Source organism: Psammomys obesus, unplaced genomic scaffold (assembly GCF_907164565.1).
Source record: "Psammomys obesus unplaced genomic scaffold, mPsaObe1.curated_primary_1811, whole genome shotgun sequence".
NCBI lineage: Eukaryota > Metazoa > Chordata > Mammalia > Rodentia > Muridae > Psammomys > Psammomys obesus.
This window is the reverse complement of record NW_026596120.1, coordinates 18098242-18121172: the sequence shown is the minus strand read 5'-3', so window position 1 is coordinate 18121172 and position 22931 is coordinate 18098242. Positions and strand designations below refer to the sequence as shown.

The 22931-nt window shown below is 50.4% G+C and overlaps 1 protein-coding gene across 1 annotated transcript; it reads right to left on the bottom strand.

Moving 5' to 3' along the window:
- Window positions 1-22931, bottom strand: Pfkfb4 (6-phosphofructo-2-kinase/fructose-2,6-biphosphatase 4). Its single transcript, XM_055629878.1, has 10 exons — window positions 22781-22931; window positions 16671-16787; window positions 16418-16514; window positions 9574-9640; window positions 6939-7013; window positions 6544-6600; window positions 5818-5939; window positions 4114-4321; window positions 3723-3869; window positions 1-57 (listed from the first exon to the last, which is right to left on the bottom strand). The coding sequence occupies exons 1-10, from the start codon at window positions 22875-22877 to the stop codon at window positions 1-3; spliced, it is 1044 nt and encodes a 347-aa protein (XP_055485853.1). The 5' UTR covers window positions 22878-22931.

Here is a 22931-nt window from a genome sequence, read left to right as displayed (position 1 = left end):
CTACCTGTCCCTTTTGTCTCCACCAGGATCCTGGTCCTCAGAACCTGGTCCTAGTTCCTGGAAGAGGGTGGATAAATAGTGAAATATATAAATCCACCTAGCTCTTCCTTTCCCACTGGCACTGGCCAGGCTCTGGCTGTTGTAACCACTGTGAGCACACCTATTTCTCTTCTGCAACCTGTCCCCTCAAGTAACAAAACTGTTGAAGGAGGCTTAGGGTTGTTGGGAATGAGCAAATGAAACTTATTCTAAGTACTGCCATTTCCTTTTCAGACTCCATTTAATCATAAGGAGAAACTAAGTTCAAGGTCCCAGGCCCTAGAGGAGCTGGGAACTTCCCAATAGCTGAACAGCTTCTCTTGTAAGGAGACGGTTGTCCGAGTCCAGATGTCTCAGGGACAATTTGTAAGGAGACGGTTGTCTGAGTGCAGCCATCTCAGGGACAACGTGTAAGGAGACAGTTGTGTGAGTCCAGACCTCTCAAGGACAACCTCTCCATCTTGCTGGCCAGGTCAGCTAAGGTCATGTTCACAGGCCCAGGAGCCAACTCCTGTCCTGATTGAGAGAATTCCCCTGTTCAACCCCTTACATTGTAATATGATTGTAATATGATTAAACAATGCTACATTCTACCTTGCTCCCCCTTGCTCTATAGTTTTACCCTTTAAATATGTTGTGAGGTGTCCCTTCAGGGTCGTAGTTCGCTCCCAAGTCTGTTCTATAGCCCTGATCAATCAGTAGACACTTGATAACAGTATCTGCATCGACCAGGTGTTTAAGTTGTGTTGGATTTAAGTGGACCCCAGAACAGGGTGACTGAATATTCTGAGATTCACATCCAACCCATTAGAGACCTCTGCTTCTGGCATTGAAAACCAGCTTGTTTCAATCAACAACCCAGCGGTAGTCGAGTCCACGACTAGACAAAGGCAATCAATCCACCACTAGCTGCCCACCAAAAGCCAAAGCAATCCTCCGACACGCCCAACCCTCACTGAGAAGTTACCAGGCATGCACTGGGTCCAGAACATGTTAATGCCCCCTAAAAACCAGGAACAAAAGTCCGATATGAGGGGACACAAAGCAAAAGACCTCAAATAAGATGCTAAGAGAGAAAAGAGCTGCGTGGTGGTCCAGAGCTATAATCCTGGCCCTCGGAAGGCTGAGAGGGGAAGATTTCCGTGGTTTAAGGCTAGCAGAGCTGTATGCAATGAATTCCAAGGGAGTCTGGGCCACAAAGTGAGAGTTATGTTCCCAAACTTAAAACAAAACATAAAAAGATGATTGATCGATAGACAAACAAATAGAGAGATCCAATGACTTAAAATAGAGTGAAAACTCCTATAACTAAACCAACATGATACCGGTATGTAAATAGATCCGTATGTTGCATTTAATTTAATATAAAAAGAAAGTAGATCCACAGGAAAAATTCATAGAGATGTTTAAATGAATTAGCTGATATTTAAAGTTTCTGTCATAGCATCAAAATAAATTTGGTTGGTCTAGAGAGAAGACGTGTGGGACGAGGGATACGAAAGAGAAACAAAACCTAGATACTTTAAATGCAAAAGAGAGGAGAGGGTGGGGCTAAAAAACAATGAGACGACTCAACACGGTCTGGTGAACCACCACCCGCTGCTTGAAGCTGCCATGCTTGCCAGGAAGCTGCTGTGACAGCCGGGCCACCCTCCCCGCCCACCCTCCCCACCTCGGTTTCAGCATGTTTGTCTCAAAGCCCTCTACAGTCTATGGCTGCCCCCAGACCTAACAGGGAGGAAAAAGAGCAGCAAAAAACACCGGTAAAAGCACAGGAAGAAAAAAAAAAAGGGTAAAAACACTGTGCCCTTGAGAACAGCTTTAAAGGTCAACTATTTCCAACTCTCTTTACTTTTTTGTTGTTTCCTTGAAACAGGATTTCTTTACATAGTCCTGGCTGGCCTGGAACTCACTCTGTAGTCCAGGCTGGCCCACAGAGCTCTACTTGCCTCTGCCTCCCAAGTACTGGGCTTCCAGGCATCAGGCATGCGCCATGACACCAGGCCTGCTTCTGTTGTTGTTGTTTCAGTTATTTATGGGTACTTTTACCTACATATTCGTCTGTGCACCAGGTGTGTGCCTGTGGCCCACAGAGACCAGCAGAGGGTGTGAGATCCCCGGGCACTGGAGTTACACGCAGTTGAGAGACTCCACGGGGGGGGGGGGGGGGATGAGAATCAAATCCAGGTCTTTCTTAAAGATTAGTTTTAAATTTTTATTTTTAATTATGTGTGAGTGCTCATGTGCATGTGTGTGTTTGTGCCTTAAGAAGCCAGAGAGGGCCTGGAGAGATGGCTCAGTGGTTAAGAGCACTGTCTGCTCTTGCAGAGGTCCTGAGTTCAATTCCTAGCAACCACATGGTGGCTCACAACCATCTATAATGTGATCTGGTGCCCTCTTCTGGTGTGCAGTGTACATTCAGGTAGAATACTCCTACATTAAACAAGTAAACAAGTAAATCTTAAAAAATAAAGGGTCCAGAGATATTATCAAGTTCCCTGGAGTTTGAGTTACATACAGGTAGTTAGGAGCTGGAATCTGAACTCTAGAAGGTCTGAACCCTCTCTCCAGCCAAGAGTTACTGCTGTTAATCTTGTGAAATAAAAATGTTTACAGTGGAAAAGGAAAGCCCAACCTTCGGCCACGGGAAGCTCATTCACAGAGAAAGAGCTCAAAATGGGCAACTCTAGCTAACCGCCTCAAGTTCCCTGGTTAGTTTCCCATAGCTCTCTCAAACGCCTGATCTGGTGATATTGCCGATATCTGTTGCTGTTTGTTCTTTTGTTGTTGTTTTTGAGACAGGGTTTCTCTGTGTAGCCCTGAGCTCACTTTGTAAACCAGCTGGCCTCGAACTCAGAGATCTGCCTGCCTCTGCCTCCTGAGTGCCGAAATTAAAGGCAGGAGCCACCACACCCACCCAGTTTGCTATTTGCTCTTTTACATGGAAGCTTCGCCTGAGGAGACTAGGAACCCGCAGCTGACTGCTAACAGGGCTCCCAGACTGCTGGAGCCTGAGCATCCTATTGATGATGATGATGGAGCACTGAGCTTCATTCAATCTGTCTCTCACTTACTCTTTATTCTTTTGCTCTTGGCTTGCTATGTATTTAATAAACTCACTCGTGGGCTGGAGAGATAGCTCAGAGGTTAAGAGCACTGGCTGTTCTACCAAAGGTCCTGAGTTCAACTCCCAGCAACCACATGGTGGCTCACAACCATCTATAATGAGCTCCTGTGCCCCCCTCTTCTGGCATGTAGGTCTACATGTAGGCAGAATGATGTATAAATAATAAATAAATACATCTTTAAAAAAAAAAACCTCACTCATTTAAAACTGAAAGAAGGTACAGTGAGGGCTCAACAAGTAAAGAGGCCAAGGACCCACACAGGTGCAATTCCTGCATGCTGTCCTCTGATCTCCACAAGAGCAACTGGCTTGGGAGGGGAGGAGGGAGGGGACTACAGCTGGGATACAAAGTGATTAAATTATAATAAATAAAAAATAAAGACAATTCAAGAAAAAGCAACTGGCATTCACGCGTGCAGATACACACACACAAATCAATTTTTTAAAACCCTCAGACTATGACTACCTTGATTACTCTCCAGACCATCCTGAGCACAAATTAAGGAAGGTGTCTCTCCCTGTCCCTTCCGACAGGGGAGGAAGGGACAATAATTACCGCATCAATCTCGTTGAGGACCTTCCACTGCTCGTAGGGCACACTCAGCGCCTCCGCTGTCTGGATCGTCCTCTTCATCTGGCTCGTCCAGATCTTCAGATCCCGGATGTTCTGGTCACTGATAAACTGAGCCAGATGCTTGGCGAACTGAAACCCAGCACAGCACACTCAGCCCCACAGGTCCCGGCTGCCTCGGCTGCCTCGCAGGACCCCACAGCACGGGGTCCAGAGTCCGGCCCAACCTCGGGAAATAGGTTTCAAAAAACCACGCTAACTTCCCAATGATGCAGATACCCTCCCCAGGCCCCAAGAGCAACCCCAGATTTGCCAGGGTCCCCCCAAAGGTACCAATGCCCAGACACACGCCTGTGCGCATCATGCACACACTGACCTCCCTGCCCCGGGGAGACAGTCCGGGGTCGCCGCCGATCCGGCCCTTGAGGTTGAGCTCACTCTCCCCGTGCCGGCAGAGGTAGATGGAGCGGGGCGTCACGTGGATGTTCATGAGGTAATAGACGATGCGGCTCTGGATGTGGTCGGCCACTCGGTTCACCACGTAGCTCTGCCCCACGTCCATGATCTTGATGTAGGACAGGTCCCTTGCCAGAGAGAAGGTAGAGAGAGCCCGTGAGGGTGGCCGGGCCCTCGGAAGCACATCGGCAGCCACGGGAACCAGCTGCAAAACCTGCAGCTCTCACCATTGGAGCTGAGATCACAACACACAGGACCGTGGTCAGCCGGTGTGCAAGTGACGGGGTGTGTGTGTGTGTGTGTGTGTGTGTGTGTGTGTGTGTGTGTGTGTGAGACGGCATCACCGCGCCACAATGACACACAGTTAGGCACTCATCAATGCTGCAAAGGTGACATCTAGGGAAGTGGTCTGTCAAATCACGCCATGACCTGCCTGCAGTGTGTGTGCCCAGACCCTTCCTCCCTCTCCCTGTGTTCTGCAGACGGAGGGAGATGGCTTTTCCAAGGCCTGACCTGGTAGTGGCTGGCAGCACTCCACTCCCCAAGGTTCCCCGCGAGTCCCTCTCCCCCAGAACACAGTCCAGGTCATCTGTGCCAAGGAGCTGCTGCCCTCCTCACCAGGCAACCAGTGCTCAGGAAGCACAGAGGGCGGTGCTGGCCACTGCCTCCACTCTGCGCTTGTGTGACGTTTCTGTTTGCAGAGCGCACTCAGGTTGGCAGCACCCCGGAAGCCATCTCTCCAGCAGCTGCTTGTGGTCCTTGGTTCATACGCATTATATGGTCTTATGTAATTATAAACACCCAAACGTATACTTATAGTCCAGCCTTTCCCTTGATGCCGTGCAACCTACACTCCCACATCTTTCCATAATTATGATTTATGGTGACTAAGATTTCACCAAGGTCTCGCTGCTATTTACTTAACTACTGCTGGTTACACTTATGCCAAGAGGCCGGAGCTGGCAAACTCCTGCCAGCAATTCAAAAGCTGCTTGCAGGCTGTTTTCCACAAAGTTTGAGTAGAACACACCCAGGGCCGTTTATTTACACAGTTTCTCTTGCAGTACAATGGCACAGTCAGTGACTGCAGCGGGGACTGTGAACCTTCCAAACCCTAAGCAACCGTTCAGTTCACTAGCTGGCCTTTAGCGGAAGCTGCTGCTGATCCTAGCTCTAGGAGCCTCAGCTGGGCACCCACTTCTGGACCTTAAGGTCCCTGCCACTCAGCCCTCCTGCTTGCTCTTCACTCCTGGGGGGAGGCAGACCTGACAAGCATCTGGCCACTGACTGCCCGTTCACAGGCATGAGTTGGTCAGCCCCCGTCAGCTTCCCCAACTGCACACTGAAACAAGTTCCTGAAGTCTTGGCGAATGTCTTTCGGAAAGACACTCTGCATAGAAATTAGGCTTGATTTTATGGTGGGACAGGAGAAAGTCCTGACCCATAGATTTCCACACAAGGTAACAGGTAGATTTCTGCCCCAAGGAAAGAAACAGAAGAGGTCAGCCCACCTCTGCCTTTTGTGCGTCTCCCCCAGCCGCCAGCAGAGGGAGCCGCAGGGAGGTGCCCACGTGGACCCCCTACCCACTCCCTGCTGCTGAAGGCCAAGTGTCACCTCACCCACCTGTCCTGCTCCTCATCCAGTGACTCATACGAGTTTTCATAGCATTCAATGCGCCTCATGAAGTCCTCAGTGGCCTCGTCGCTGTCCCGGTTGACATAGTCGGGGCTGCCCAGCTTCACTTGCTGCCAGAGACAGGCATAGAGCAAGAACACATCTTGCTGGAGTACAGGCAGGACCAGAAATCGGGGATCCAGATAGGCAGGGGTCAGGGAGATGAGGCCAGAGGCCAGGCCAGGGCTGGGGGCCTGAGGCTGGTACCCAGCTGGGGACTGCTCCATCAGGAATGACCCTGAGGCTTTCTGCTCTGAGTTAGTCTCTCACCCTCAGTGGGGAGCTTAGGGCTCCTTCTCTATCCCAAATTATCTTTCAGACCAACATGGCCATTCTAGATAAGCAAGGAGTACGGAATAAGAGCGGCGGTGGGAAACAAATCTGGGTATTAAATAGAAACACCCCAGCCCCCCCCCTGGCTGAGGCTCCTCCAGACCAAGGGGGAAGGGAAGGGAGAGAGAAGGAATGTGAAACGTGCAAGAATGAAGGCCCACGAGGCACACAACCCTCCACACAATAGTCCTTCCCACTCCAGGCTCACCTACCTCCTCATCCCCACAATATCCAAGATCAGTGAAGGACAGCCCAAGTGGCGGCCCAAACCCGGAGAGGGACCTCACCGTTACATGTCACCTGTCCCATTACCATCCCCAGGAAGTCAGATGAACCACTCACCACAATGTTGGCAGCTATGACTTCAGGATCCACACAGATAGATTCAACAAAGAAGGTCTACGGCAGGGGAAGGGCAGAGGAAGCAGGGGAAGGGCAGAGGAAGCAGGGAGAGCAGGTACAGGACGGCAAACACGTTAGCGACATGCACTTCCTCCCAGGGTTACTCCCTGCCACCCACATGCCCACCAAGCTAAAGCAGGTGCCACTGTATCCCAGGCTCTCACTACAGCCCTAGAAAGCAAGCTCCAGGAGGAGAGGAAACTACTCCTCCGCTCAAATTACACTCAGCAACCCTAATGCCCAATGCCCAGGGACACCAGGAGGCTGCAAAAGGGGTCTCTGAGGGCCCAGATGTACAGCCACCCTGCTAAGAAGAGGTACCCAGGAGACCTCACCTTGTAGCCATTCTGTTCCCCAAAGTTTAAGATCATCGCTCTCCGTTCCCGAGTGGTATTTGTTGCATCAAAAACCTAGGACCAAACTGAGGTGAGCTCGGATCTCTGGTGCTATGGAAGCAAAAGGCCACCCAAGGCTGCAGCACAGGCATTCTCTGGAGAGTGGGCTTCGTGCCAGGGTCCTGCTGCCCAGGCCACCAGCCTGGCCTGTCTCCTGCAGACTTACATAGAGGAAGGTACTCAGCAGAGCTCTGCGCTCAGTTCATGTGTGACCAGTGGATTCTAGCAAAACCGGTTAAGCCTGGAATTATGATTTGGATGTGGTTTTTCTCCTAAGGTTCATGTTCAGTTTCTCCCAAGAGAGATGCAAGTCTGGCCTACCCAGCTCTGTGTTTTCCTATCTCCAGATATGGTCTTTTTCTCCTGCAAGGTTCTCCTGCCATGATGCTATGAGCTCCTTAATATGTGAGGGTACCCAATCTGGAACTTTCAGCCTCAAAACTGTGAGCTAAAGCTTTCTTGTGATGGGCCAAGACAGGGTCTCACTATAGTCCAGGCTAGCTTTGAACCTGTAATGTAGGGCAGACTGGCCTCAAACCTGCAGCAATCCTCCTGCCTATGCTTCTCAAGTGCTGGGATTACACGTGAGTGCTACCAAACCTAGCAACACAGCTTTTCTTTTTTAAAATTTTTATTACACTTAGGGAGGGAGAATGTGTGTGTGTGACCAAGCCAGATGACCTGAACTCGGTATGTGAGACCAACCCTCCCTGCAAGTCGTCCTCTGATCCCTACACTTGTCCTGTGCCACACTCCCACACACATGCACAGAAAAAAGAAATACTGCCTGGCAACGGGAGCACATGCCCTTTATCCCAGCACTTGGGAGACAGAGGCAGGCAGATGTCAAGTTGGAGGCCAGCCTGGTCTATGAAGTGAGTTTCAGGACAGCCAGGGCTACACAGAGAAACCCTATCTTCAAAACAAAACAAAACAAAACAAAACAAATGGAACCACTGAGAATTGTAGAAAAGGAAGTTAGGAAAATGGGAAGTGGAGGGAGTTTGAGCTACCAGAAAGTGGTAAAGGCAGTTTATTAAAGAAATAACTTTTGGCAGTTTCTATGTCTGGAGGATGAATTTCCCTAAGGAGGGTCCCCTTGGACATAGCCTGAATCAGGGAGGATCTAGCTCAAGGAGAGAGGCCTTGAAGACCATAAAGGCCTCCCAAGTGGAAACAGCACAAGAAGCCCCAGCTCCCCTAGATGAAACTGGAGAAGACCAGCAAGTCAAAGGCATCCAACTTCTCTGATGGCCAAGCCAGAAACCATCAGCCAACATAGCTGGGGAGTAGAGGGGTTAGGGGTGGAAGGTAGGGAAATGGGAGGGGAGAGGGGATCCATGTATCCCACATCCAACCATCAGACCCTCCTAAGACAGGTGTGATGGCACACACCTCTGATCTCAGTACTTTGGAGGCAGAGGCAGGCAGGTCTCTGTGAGTTAGAGGCCAGCCTGGTCTATAGAGTGAGTTTCAGGACAGCCAAAGCCACACAGAGAAACCCTGTTTTTCTTGGAAAACACCTAACCAGATAAACAAAAAAACATTTCTGCTGGGTAAGGTTTCACCACAAGTATTTCCCAAGCACTCTGTTGTTTTTAGAAGTGGGTCTCATGCATCCCAGGCTGGCCTAGAGCTCCCTAATAGCCAAGGATGCTCTGATCCTCCTGTCTCTACCTCCATAGGATTGCAACCACAGGCACATGTCAACATACTCAATTTATTCCATGCTGGAGGTCAAACCCTAGGTTTCATGGCTGCTAGGCAGCACTCTATCTACTGAGCTACATCTCCAGTCACTTTACTGAAGAAAACGTATCTGTGGGGTCCACTTCAATAAAACAGTCCAGCCAGTGCTGGATGTTGGTGGCACAAGGCTTTAATCCCAGCACTTGGGAGTCAGAGGCACGTAGATCTGTGAGTTCGTGGTCTATAGAGTGAGATCTAGGACAGCTATGGCTACAAAGAGAAACCCTGTCTAAAAAAAAAAAAAAAAAAATCAAACAAACAAATAAATAAAAATAAACAAAACAGATCAGCCAAAAAAAGAAAAAACCTGGCGTGTGGTGCTGGCAGTGCGGAGGCAAAGAATACAGACTAGAGCTGGGGGTCAGTGAGCTTCAGGAGGCAGGACTCCAGGGGGAACATGGTAGAGAGGAGACAGCCCTGAATGCACAGGGCTGAGAGAGGCCCTTCCTCAAGGATTCCCACAGCTCTGCCTGGTCACACCTCATCTGACTGCAGGAATCCTCAGCCCCAGGAATCCCCTCCCCAGGCCTCAGGTGCTTTCAGTAAACTCTGGGCAGGGGTCCCCACGCCAGGAGAAGTCGGATGTGTGGAAGACTGATCTAGACTACTGCCAGTCCTCACTTCTAGAAGGAAGAACTGCAGGGGGAAAGCCTGGCCCAGACACTTCCTCCTGCATGCTTCTTCCCTTGGCTGGCACCCTCAGGCATCAGGGGCACACCTACCCCACCCTGCTTCCCTTCCAAGTGCCCGAAGAGCAAACAGTAGCTAGGGGTGGGGTGGGGGAATCCTACATCTCACTTGGTTTTTTTGAGGGCGTCCCACTCACCGCCACATGTCCGCCCTCCTCACTGAGAAACTTCCGGACGTCACGGAGGGCCGCCAGTGCACACTGCCTTCAGGAGAGAAGACACAGAGTCAGCCTAGTGTCAAGCCTACCATAGACAGACAGACAGGAGAGGGGCCGGCTCTCCTCTGACTGTGTTCCTGGGTATCAGGCCTTCCGGATGCCACTTTCTGTATGTTCCTTCGTCACCTCATCCTGGCACAGCTGTTGCTTTGCCACGTTCATGATTCCTAAGTATCATGCATGTTCTGCGATTATCAAGCTAAGTGCTTTTCTTGAATTAGTTAATTTTTGGTTTACTTATTTTATGTATATCAGTGTTTTGCCTGCATGATGCAGACCATGTGTGTGTGCGCCTAGTGCCCTCAGAGGTCAGAAGAGTGTAGAGGGATTTTAATCCAGCATGGCTACTCTGGCAGGAATACAGACAAGCCCTTAGCACACATCTTTAATCCCAAACAAGGAAGGTAAAGTTAGTTGGTAGAAGGAAGCAGCCAGGTTGGATTTCGTTCATGAGTTCAGTGCAGGTCAGAAGAGGCGGCTGAAGGCTGAGAGCAGCACAAAGAGAGAAAAAGAGGAGGCAGTTTTTACCTGGAGAGTTTTATGGAGAGAGAGGTTGAAGAGAGAACACGCTAGACACAGGTGAAGCTAGAATAAGCCACAGAGTGAGAAGGAGCCAGATTAGAACAGATTCTAGAGTTAGTTTGAGGCCAAGCAGAGCAATTCAGTGAGAAACTGAGTGAAGCCAGTTTGAATCAGTTGGCTTGGAGAGGAATTTAAACCAGAGCAGCTGGGTTGAACCAGCCAGCCAAAGTTCAGAATGAACTAGAAAGGGTGAGCTTATTCGCAGTAAGTCTCAGAGGCTGAAAATGTTCTAGGCCTAGATTAGATTGTACAGAGGCTAGAAGCTTCCAGGATTGGGCCTAAGTTAGCAGATGGACTACATCAGAAGAATAAAGGATACTGTAACAGGAGAGGGTATTGGACTCCCTAGAACTAGAGTTACAGATGGTCGTAGACCACCATGTGGGTGCTGGGAATCAGACCCCGGTTCTCTGCAAGAGCAGCCAGTGCTCTTAACCATGGAACCACAGCTCCACTCTCAAGATGGATGCTTTCCAATCAGCCATTCTCTGTGGACCCTAGGCTGGGGGCAGCAAAGAAGGACACAATGGCAGCATTCTGTCCCGGAGGAGAGAACGCCATAAACCGCCTCCTGACAGAGCACAGGGCCGTGTCCCCAGGACATTCAACTCTAACCCCCATGACCGTGCACTATACTGGGATGGCTTGTTTGCTTTGAAATGAACTGGCACATGCAGGGGCCGTTCCCACTTTGTTTCTCCTAAAGCTCTGGAGGAGAAACAAAGCTGCTTTTATTTTGTTTGAAACAGGGTCTCACCAGGTGACCTAGAGCTTGCTACATAGACCAAGCTAGCCTTGAACCCACAGGGATCCACCTGCCTCTGCCTCCTGAGTGCCGTACTTTTACTTTTTATCTATGACATCCTCGCTTTTAAAAGAAAGTGATGCTGGAGATGGAACCCAGGGCATTGCCCACAGCAGAAATCCCTCCCACCCGTCTTCACGTACTGACGTAGAGTAATGCCAGCCCTCCCATCTGTGATCCTAGAGTGTGCACGGAGATTCCCAGTGTGTCAAAGTCAAAGGCCTATATTGTAGGGCTGTCACTGCGGAGCCAAGTCCAGGCCACTAAACAGCTGTGCCTTCCTGCCTCCTCCTGACCCTGTGCTCTATGGGTTTCTCAGTTAACCCTTCAAAGCTCTTTCTTCTGGGAGTCGGAGAGAGGGCACAGCGGTTAACAGCAATTTCTGTGCTTTTAGAGGACCTGAGTTCAGTTCCCAGCACCCATCAAGCAATGCAAAACTAGGCAGCTCACAACTGTCTGTAACTCCAGTTCCAGGGGATCTGATGCCCTCACACACACATATAAGCACGCAGGACACCAATGAACACAAAACCAAAATAAATAAATTATTTTTAAAAAGTAGGCAACCCCAACTCCAGGAGATCCCATGCCTATTCTTGTCTCTGTGGTACTTTCACGTACATGGCATGCACACGCGTGGGTGCGTGCTCACACACACACATTTAAAAATTAAAAGAAAGTGGGGTGGCGGCGGCGCACACCTTTAGTCCCAGCACTTGTGAAGCAAAGGTAGGCGGATCTCTGTGAGTGTACAAAGTGAGTTTCAGGACAGCCCTAGTTATTACAGAGCAACTCTGTCTAGAAAACCCTAGGTAGGGCTGGAGAGATGGCTCAGAGGTTAAGAGTACTGGCTGCTCTTCCAAAGGTCCTGAGTTCAATTCCCAGCAACCATATGGTGGCTCACAACAATCTATATTGAGATCTAGTGCCCTCTTCCGGCCTGCAGGTGTACATGCAGGCAGAACATTGTATACGTAATTAATAAATTAATTTTTTTAAAAAGAAAACCCTAGATAGATAGATAGACAGCTCAGTGGTTTAGAACACTGACTACTCTTCTAAGGGATCAAATTCAATCCCCAGCACCCACATCCAGTTCTAGGCATTCTGGCACCCTCTTCTGGTTTCTGTAGACATGCAGGTAAAGCACTCAGACACATGCAAAAATAATAAAATGAAAGAAAATTTAATCTTTAAGAAATATTTTTGGGGAGCTGGGGTGATGGCTCAGTGGCTAAGAGCACTGGCTGCTCTTCCAGAGGACCTGGGTTCAATCCCAGCACCCACATGATAGCTCACAACTGTCTGTAACTCCAGTTCCACAGGCTCTGATACCCTCACACAAACATGCAGGGGAAACACCAGTGCACATAAAATAAAAATAAAGAAAATGTTCTTAAAAATTTTAAGCAGGTGGGGAGAGGGTTCAGTGGTTAAGAGCACTTGCTGCTCTTGCAGAGGACCTGGGTGCGATTCCAGCACCCACACGGTACCTCACAACCATCATAACTGCAGTTCAGGGGATCCCACGCCCTCTTCTGACCTCAGAGGATACAGGCATGCATGCAGCGCACAGGCACACGTGGTCAAAATAAATGCTAAAAAGGAGTTGGGTTTTGGGTTTTTTTTTTTTTAAAGTGTTTTCTTTTGTCAAAACCTCTAAATTCTGAGTGTAGAAAATCAGCGCTGTTGGGTCATTTTACTACCTGCCTATAGACCAGCACGTTCTGAGCTGAGCTAAGATCTTTGTGAGCTGTCCTGATTACGGACCTACAGAGGAACCCCAGGGCTCCAAAGGAAACACCAGAACATCTTGGGAGACATTAGTACTTGCCTGCCTGTGTATGGGCAGGTCTGTGTGAGTGCACTATAGCCATTTGGGGCACGCCAGCCTATCAGTGTGTGTGAGAATCCCCTGGACCCATGCTGGAGGAACGGAAGGCATCCTGGGGGCTCCAAGGAGACGGCTCGCATGTCTGGGCTGGACTTCACGCCTTGAGTCTTTCCCTGCTTCCTGTCACTGTGCTGTAAGAAACCTCAGCCGTGAGCCCTGGGAGTCACCCTGGAGGTCACCAACCGCAGGTAGTGCTAGGATCCAAGCGTGCTGGCTATGCAGATGCAAAGGCTGAGCAAGGGTGTGCGGCTCGGGGGACGCACACCAAGAACGAGGCGCACACTCCCACAGATTCACGCAGGGGCACACATGCTCCCACAGGCAGCGTGGCTGTGTACTCCTGCCTCTCAATGACTGTCACATTCCTGTTGACACCTTCCTCTCTGCTTTCATATATCTGGATGTTGCATAGCTTTGAGACCTCGACAGCGGATGTGTAGCCAGGCCTCTAACGCAGCCCTTTCTTCTCAGGCTTCCCTTTTTGTTGTTATTTTGTTCTTGTTTTAGGCAGGGTTTCTTTGTGTAGCCCTAGCTGTCTAGGAACTCTCTTTGTAGACTAAGCCTTGAACTCACAGAGATCCCCCAAGCGCTGGAATTAAAGGCATGCCTTACCAAGGCCTGCCCTTAGGGTTCCCATTTTTAAGACTTCTGGTCCCACCCACATAGTGGCAAATGCCTGTAATCCCAGGATTTGGAAGGTGGAGACAGGAGGATCAGAAGTTCAAAGCCATTCAAGTTCAAGCCTGAGCTACATCCTGCCATCCATCTCAAAACAAACAAAAATTCTTTCTGCTCCGGGGCTGTGTGCAGTCAGTTTATCACGAACAAGGCCCCAGTTCAGTTCCCAGTGCAAAAAACCAACAGGAATGCCTCACCTTCCCCCACGGGCTCCTCTGTTCCAGCAGGTGACTTTGGGCTACTTCCTCCAACCTGGGTCTGGGTTTCTCCATTTGAACTATTCCCCAGATTCTGAGTGAAACGGCCAGCAGACTGGGAACACCAACACTACCAGCCTTCCAGTTCAGACTCAATGGCCCCAAACAGACCTTCATTCCAAGCTCAGCCTCCATAGGTGGGAAAGGCACTGATCAGACACGGGGGCCCGGACCTTGGCCTTGCTTTAGATTTTGCACTTGAGACATTCTTTGACCCACTAGCCGTGAGATCCTTGAGTGAGTGGATGGTGGAAACTTTTTGTTGCCGCTGTTTTGTTTAATTGATTGGTTTCTAGTCTTTTGAGATGTGGGCTCCTGCTGCCCGAGCTGGCCTTGAACTATGTAAAAGATGCTGACCTTGAACCTGACCCTCCTGCCTTCACCTCCCAAATGCTGGCACAGATCAAACTCAGCACTGATACAGTTTCTAGTGGTAAGTAGATTTAGGTTCAAAATTATTCAGTAACCCACACAGAAGTGTGTGGGATCTGGGAGCCTCCTTGCCTAAAAAATGGGGACAATGGGCATCAGACACCAAGCACACAGTAGCTTCTAATATCAATGTATCTCCTGGCCTCCAGTTTTACCAGTCAGGTGACGAACCTGGTCTCGTGCACAGAGGCGCACTCCTGCCCCCTGGTGGCCACAGGGGAATAGGTAGCTTAGTGCCCTCTAACCCTGAAGCTGGGCTTCATTTGAGGAAGTTACAAAAGCTGGGGCAGCCGCTGGTACTGTCCTACCAAGATGGCTGAGGGAGGGCAAGTCTGTGCCACCTGAGGCTAATAAGGGGCATGTGGTGGTTAGTTTTAATTGTGAAACTGACACAATCTTAGCATCACCTGGAAAAGGTTTCCATGACAGATGGTCTGGGTCAGGTGGCCTGTGGGAATGTCTGTGAGAATTTTCTTTTTCTTTTTTTAAAGATTTATTTATTTGGGGCTGGGGAGATGGATCAGCAGTTAGTTAAGAGCACTGCCTGTTCTTCTGAAGGATTGGGGTTCAATTCCCAGCACCCACATGCCATCTTACAACTGTCTATAACTCCGGTTCCAGGACCTGACACCCTCACACAGACATACATGCAGGCAAGACACCAATGCATGTAAAAAAAAAAGTAAGATTTTTTTTTAAAAATTATTTTTATGTGCATTGTTGTTTTGCCTGTATTTTATGTCTGTGTGAAAGTGTCTGGTTCTCTACAACTTGAGTTCCAGACAGTTGTGAGCTGCCATGTGGGTGCTAGAAATTGAGCCCAGGTCCTCGGTAGAGCAGCCAGTGCTCTTAGCCAGTAAGCCATCTGTCTAGCCCCCAATTTTTTTTTAAAAATTAGGTTAATTGAAATGGGAAGACCCTTGAACATGTGGGTGACCCCTGCCATGGCCTGGTCCTGAACTGTGTAATGAGTGAAAAGGCAGGCTGGGCAAGCAGGCGTACACACAGTTACTGTGTCTCTGTGCTGAGCTGTGGATGTCACTAGCTGCTTAAGTTCCTGCCTTGACTTCTCTCAGTGGACTATAATCCGGAATGGAAAACAAACCAGCATTTCTCCCCTTTATTTCTGTCGGGTGTTTTTGTCTGGTGTTTTCCCACAGCAACAGAAATGGAAATGGGACAAGGCTTGTTTCTGTTGTCCTTGTTTTGAGACAGGGTCTCACTATGTAGCCCTGGCTAGCCTGGAACTCACCATGCAGACCAGGCCGGCCTTGAACTCCTAAAGATTTGTCTGCATCTGTATTCCAAGTGATGAGATTAAAGGCGTGTGCACATGCCTGGGAAGGCAGGGCTCCTTGAGCATCCGAGCCAGTCCCCTCCGAGGAAGGGCGCATCATCACTTAGAAAGTTCACATTGGAATTGGGAGGGGGAGAAAGGTCACATGGAAATTTCTGTCTTGTGACTGTCAGCTACTCTCCCCACAGCACCCAGGACACATTAAACCAAAACCAAGCTAAAACCTAGCTGCTACATGCCAGGAACATGTCAAGCACATGGCAAACATACTATAGCATTCATGAGGGTGCCTAATCCTGGGCAGAAGAGGGAATGACACGCACCTTCCATGGCAGCCTGGGATAGACAGGCAGGACATGCATGCCATGCAGTGGTCCCTGACATGGCCTGCCAAGCCTCTCCTCTCCCTGAGGCTCCAGCCCCCCCTTCCCACAGAATGTCCTTACCTAAGGCCCTCAATCCTAGGGCAGGAAAGAGATCATCAAGGCTACATACAACATCCCGCTAAACCCATTATATGCCAACCTTTCCACAACAGGCAACACAGTAAGACCTTATTTCAAAAAAAAAAAAAGAAGAAGAAGAAGAAGAAGAAGAAGAAGAAGAAGAAGAAGAAAGAAAGAACAGAAAAAACGAAGATGCCACTTCTCTCTGTCACATAGCATCTGGACGGTGACGCTGCAGCTCAGGAGCAGCTCAAGCAGTCAGCGGCAGCGAGGCTCCAGAGGTTGGGAGAGGAGCTGTTTCTCAGCAAAGGTGTTGTCACTTATCAAGCCTTCCCTACAGCGCTGCCCCACCCCACCCCTCACCACACTTACTTCCTGATTTTCAGGCCTTCTTCATTGTCTGGGAGGAAAAACTCAAAAGATTTGTATGTCTTGACCAAGTCCCGGCGATACTGGCCAACGTTGAATTCTAGGGGAGGAGAGGCTCAGCTTTCACAGGGTAGCAACCTCACAGACCCCTGCCCAGGACCCTTCCCCAGGCCCTGCCCGCCTCCCAGAGAGAAGCCTTCTCTCCTCCCCTTCCTCAGCAGGGCCCCCAACCCCCACGAGCCCCTTGGAGCCTCACCCCGAGTAGGCACACCGATCCAGTTGAGGTAGCGGGTCAGCTTCTTGGAGATGTAGGTCTTGCCCCTGGCGGGCAGGCCCACCATGATGATGAGTGTTGGGCAGTTGGTCATGCACACTGGAAGGCAAGCAGCACTGTGGTGGTTAGACTGTCACCGGGATTTAGAGTCACCGTGGAAACCAATCTCTGGGCTTGTCTATGGTGAGGTTTCTATTAGGTTAACGGAGGCAGAAAGGTCCACCTTAAATGTGGGCAGTGCCGTTCTGTGGGCAGGGATCCTGAGTTGAGAAAACAGACAGAAGAAGAAGAAAGCCAGCAGGAGCACCCACCCACTCTCTGCTTCCTCCCCGGGGCTGCGATGTCAGCAGCTCTGCCAGCTTCAGCCTTGCCATGGCGGTCTCTCCCCTTGAACTGTGAGCCAGAAAAAGCATTTCCTTCCTTAAGGTGTTCTGTCAGGTATTTTATCACAGCCGCAAGGAGAGTGACTCCTTCGGGCGCATACACTGCTGCACGCTGCTGATCAGCCCGAGTCTCCCTCTCTTCCCAGGTTACGTCGGCCTCGGGGCATAGGACTGACACCAGCTGTACTTCTGGCTGCCTGGCATCAGGCAGCTAAGTAACCCCGGATCCCGTCTTAGGCTGATCTGTGCTCTGTTCCCAGGTCAGTCTGGGCTCTGGAACCTCACCAGCCCCTTCCATCACAAAGCACACACCAGTTTATAAGGCACAACCAGCCAGGCCAGGCGCTGACGCTGCTGAGGAGCGGCCCACTGCCCAAAGGACGGAGCCAGCGCCTGCCTCTCCATACCCTAATCTCTGTCTACCAGAGCCAGCTCCACCGTCGTCTCCTTGTGAGCTCTGGACTGATTCCTTGGAGTAGCGCTTTATGCATGACTGTCCACTGAGCCAAGCAACCAACTGAGCCCTTCACGAAAGCATTACCCCGGCGAGGCTTGTTGATTGTTTCCCCTCATGGAGGGATGAGAAGGGTCCTGAGACCCTTACCCGAGTGGCCAGCTGCTTCCTACCACCTGCGGTATGGCCCCACGGCTATATTGGTAGCCCTTCACCTATGCTCTAGAAGGAAACCCAGGAAACTCACTGGCTCTTCAGACTGAAGTTTCGGAACTGTGACTCTGTGTGTCACTGGGACCTTAGGAGGATCTCCTTGAGCCGCAGTGGCCGGGGACAGATGCCAAAGCAGCAGGACTGCCTGTGACTCAGCTCAGCTTCCAATGAGGGCCAAACGTGATCCCTCCCTAGAAGCCATGGGAGCCTTCCTTTTCATCACCCCTAAGACCTGGCCCAGTAAAACCACAGGAGACAGGCTGTGAGCAGATGTGGGGAGCTGTGCAGGCCTCTCCTCTGCCCAGCCACCTGCCCTCCTTTGCCAGACTATCAGGGCCCCCTTAGCTGTCTCTCTAGAACACACAGGCCTCATGAATACCTGTGCCTGGCATCCACAGCCAGGCACCAGGGTCCTGATTTTGATTCTGACTCCTGGCAACTCTGAGTCTTGGTGTCCCCATTAGCATGATCTAGCACCTCCCCCAGGGAAGGCTGGAGCACGCTGGGAAGCTGCACCCTTTGCCTTGCCCTCGAAGCATCCTGGACTATGGACACAGGTATATTTCAGCCCCAGCTGCACTTAGGACTTGGGATGGAAGCAGCATCACTTCTGTGCATGACTCAAACTGTGAACGCCAAGGTGGCGAAGGAGACATGGGCTGAAGTAAGAGTGAGGGCACTTGCAGAATAACCTCAGAGTTGGCTAAGGAGAGAGGAAACCGCGTTAAGCAAGGCTTCGCCTCCTCTGCACACTGCTGGAGTCTGTTGTTTGCACAACTCCTGCCCAGGCTGACCAGGCGCTCGCTCTGAAGCAATTTAAAGTACATCAGCCATTTATGAGGGCAATCCATCTGCCTGCCCCTCCCCATGAGCGCGCACACGCGCGCGCGCGCACACACACACACACACACACACGCACACACACACACACACATGCACCATTAATCTCTCAGGGACAGTGCTCAGCACTTCAAGACTGAGGTACTGTACTACGCTTTACACCTGTCTTAGGGTTTGTTGCTTTGACAAAACATAACTAAAAGCAACGTGGGGGGAAAGAGTTTATTTGGCTTACATTCTCACATGAGTGTTCTTCACCCAAGGAAGTCAGACAGGAACTCAAACAACACGGGAACCTAGAGGCAGGAGCTGATGCACAGGCCATAGAGGGTGCTGCTTACTGCCTTGCACATCATGGGCTGCTAAGTCTAATCTTTTCTCTTTTTAAAAGACTTTATTTATTTATTTATTTATTTATTTATTTATTTATTATGCAATGTTCTGCCTGCATGTGTGCTTGCCCGCCAGAAGAGGGCACCAGACCTCATTATAGATGGTTGTGAGCCACCATGTGGGTGCTGGGAATTGAACTCAGGACCTTTGGAAGACTAACTAGTGCTCTTAACCTCTGAGCCATCTCTCCAGCCCTCAACCTGCTTTTTTTATGCACCTAGGATCACCAGCCCAGGAACAGCATCACCCACAATGGGCCCTCCCCCACCAATCATTAATTAAGAAAATGCCCCACAGGCTTGTCTGCAGCCTCATCTTCAATTGAGGTTCCCTCCCCTCAAGTAACCAGCGCTTGTGTCAAGTTGACATGAAAACTAGACGGCTCAACATCTATTTTCCCAGAGCTTGACGTGGGGCCTCCTCCCACACTCTCTTTTGACAGGGCCCCCGTTCTCCACTCCCACCAATATGGAAGGTGGGCAGGCAATAAGGACAGCAGATTGGATCTGGGGACAAAACAAGGCAATAAATTGGTGATCACCTCTGCTCCTCAAGATAAGCTCCCCAGGGGGGAAAAAAATCAAAGCAAACCAAAGTTCAAGACCATTTGTGGCAGTCCTGCTTACAACAGCAGGATGTGGAGATAGTCCCTAGAGTGAAGAAATTATACTCAAGGTCAGAACAAGGGAGGGCACAGCCCAGACCTTGAGACCTTGAGGTGGGGTGTACAGCCAGAACCACATCCCTGAGAAACAAGGACCCTAACATCTAGCTGCCAGGACAGCAGGACACGTCAGCTCAGCCCTCTCTGGCTCCCTTTTCCATATATTTACTGAAGGCTTACTACAGAGCCCTAGGAGCCCGAAGGCCTGAGGCATCTGTGGCAATCAAGAGCGCCTGCCTACTTCCAGGCACTTCTGCCAAGAGCACAGCAGCAGTTCCTGGAGTGGGTTCCAGCAAACTCCTGAATTTCTTGTACCTGCTCCCACCGCCTTGCCCAGACTGAGGAAGGAAAGGCATGACAGTCCCTCCCCTCAGAGGACAGAAACTGTCCTCCTGTTGCCCTGTGCATACACACAGCCGTGTCCACCAGAGGAATCATGCCATCTTGCCACTTTCAGCTAAAAAAGCCATCAGAAAAACAATATTAGGGGCTGCAGAGATAGCTCAGTGATTCAAAGCACTTATTCTTAGTCTGCCGTAGTGGCACACGCCTTTATTCCTAGCACTCTGGGGACAGAGGCAGGTGGAGCTCTGAGTTTGAGGCTAGTTTGAGGTCTACAGCGTAAGCCCAGGTCAACCAGGACTGCACAGAGAAGCCTGACATGACACTTGCTGTTGCAGAGGACAAGGTTGGATTCCCAGCACCCACACAAAGGACCACAGGAGTCCATAACTCCAGTTCTGGAGGATCTGCTGCCCTCCCCTCACTTCTCAGGACATCAAGCACATACTTCCATGAAAGTGCACAGACATACATGAAAGGAAAATACTCATACGTATAAAATAAGGAAATAAATATTTTTAAAAAACTTTAAAAAATAAAGAAAAATGGTATTCTAGCACTGAGGAGGCAGAGGACCATCCACAAGCCAGTTCCAGGCCTGCTCCAGGAGACTACAATCTCAAAAACAAAGAAAAAACCACATCCTACCTGTCATGGTCCTAGGGTCCCTTCTCATGCCCTGTCCTACCTCCTCAGAGCTCCTGAAGGTCTAAGCTGGGATTCTAATGGTAAGGAAATCTATTAGCTTCCAGACGTGTAAGTATGGCTCTGAATTTTATAAACATATCAAATTTTGTCAACTATTTATGGTGTTGAGCGTGGAGAACATGGCTTTGTCAGTCAGCCCCAGCAACTTGAGGGGCTGTGGACTAGACACCGGAGGAAATTCCCCGTCAGCCCCAACTAGAGAAGCAGGAGCCACTTTTTCCTTCCTGTAAAGTCAGGCTAATCTTCCCTGACCTAGGGTCTTTATTGTCCTTCCCACCTGGTCCCAGCTCCCTGTGCAAAGGTGCAAACAGAGGGGCTGCCTGGCTGTGTTGTGACCTCTGGGATCCCTGGCTGGGGCCCAGACCCCCATCCCCAGGCACACACCTGAAGTTTCATCTTTGGCCAAGTCACTTCCTAATTCAGAAAAGTGTAAGTCTACAACCCAGACCATTCCAACACAAGAGTTACTTGTTTGTTTGTTTTAGGGTCTTTTTTTTTTTTTTTTTTTTTTTTTTTTTTGAGGTAGGGTTTCTCTGTGTATCCCTGACTATCTTGGAACTCACTACATGGACCAGGCTGCCTCAAACTCACAGAGATCCTCCTGCCTCTGCCTCCTCAGTGCAGGGATCAAAGGTTTTCGTCACCACACTCGGCTTGCTTCCTCTTTTCAAGTATTCACTCCTTAGTAGAGACAAAGACGATAATGGTCCCATCCTACGCTGAGGTCTAAGGGTTAGCTCCTTGTCCAAGATCACACAGCTGGTCCCGGAGGTGGCTTGAGTGTCGCTGTCCCCAAAGTCCAGGTTCCGGCTCAGTGCAGCCACCCCTGGTTAGGACCACACTCCTAATAAAGGCTGGCAAGGAGCTTCTAAAAGGACGACTGGCCAGGCTAAAGCCACAGCCTCTGGGGACTAGCAATGTTTCTGGACAGCTACGGATCCCCCAGTGCCCATACTGTGGTCAGAGCCTCCACCCACAGGAAGACAGGCAGCTTATGAACAACAGCCAGCCTAGCAGGACCCGAGCTGTGATCACAGACACACACCTTCCCCGCCCCCACTCTCCTAGGACTCTCACTGAGGTAATGGCCAAAGTCATGGCCTCAGGCTGGCCTTGGCAACAGAAGCCCAGAGGACCCTCCCCTCCCTTATCACACACACAGCAGCCTTCGGGAATGCACAGAGACCCTGGGACATCACACAACAGCCATTTCCATATCTGCGCCTCCAGTTGGACTAGATGTTCTCTGAGGTCTTTGCCAAGCTGCAATTTCATTACAATATTTGAATCACTCCTAAAACAAGTTTTTTTTCCCCCTTTTCCCTGTTAATGAAAAAGTTGCAGATTCATTTAAGAACAAACAGAAAAACCAAGGAAGCAGATGAAAACACCCAGGATCCCAGAAGTGAGTTACTTAGCAATTCACAAATTTCAGCACATCCCCCAGATGTTCCGTCCTCCAGTGCAGTCATTTACATATGAACTCATTCGATGCCTCGATGTCCAAGGACACTGAGATAGGCCCCACGGTGCGCTGTTCCCCTGACTCAGTCCTGACCACTGCGCTCCCCTGAAGGTCCTCCAAAACTTTGGGTTTAAGACCAAGGGGTACCTGTCTTGCTGAGGACTACTAGCCCATTGCTAGGCTTTCAAAAGTTCTCGGCTCAGAGAGGCCAAAAGCCGTGTCTGGAGCTCAGTCTCCAGCCGGACTACCTGCCAGCCCGCTCTGTGGCCAGGAGAGAGGAAAAAGTAGTGCCCACGACCACGAAGTCCTCCCTTGTACCCAGGCACTGGAAACAGCTTGATGGTGTCCAGACCCAGTCTCCAACAGACTGAGATGTCCCCTCACACCATCCCCACTCCCGCTCCACCACCCTTAGCTTCTGCGGGCCACCGCCACAGCACCACTGTCACCCACGATTCACCTGTTCCCAGCCTCTCGGCTGTCCCCGACTCCGCCCATCAGTCACAACAGCCTCACCTGTGCCCGCTTCTTTACCTGTCTTCCGCCTTTCCACGTTAAGACCCTCGCCCAGGCCATCTACCCACCATCCGGGTTCACCTCCTCCTCCTTTCCCCACGGACCCCGTCTTACCACCACGCTGGCTGGCGTGCAGAGCGGGCCGCCCATTGCTGTACGGCATCCAGATCTTCTTCAGGGGATTCTGGGTCAGTTCCCTTGGGGACGCCATCCCCGTACCGGGATGAATCGGACTGCGCTGCTTCTCACCCAGCAAACCCGGCCA

Excerpts from the sequence above, each read along its gene's own strand:
- Pfkfb4 (XM_055629878.1), bottom strand. The coding sequence starts at position 22,877 with ATGGCGTCCCCAAGGGAACTGACCCAGAATCCCCTGAAGAAGATCTGG. Across the intron at positions 9,641-16,417 it reads GAAGGCCTGAAAATCAGGAA|GCAGTGTGCACTGGCGGCCC; the intron begins GTAAGTGTGGTG and ends TCTCTCCTGAAG. Across the intron at positions 5,940-6,543 it reads TCATAGCTGCCAACATTGTG|CAAGTGAAGCTGGGCAGCCC; the intron begins GTGAGTGGTTCA and ends TGTCTCTGGCAG.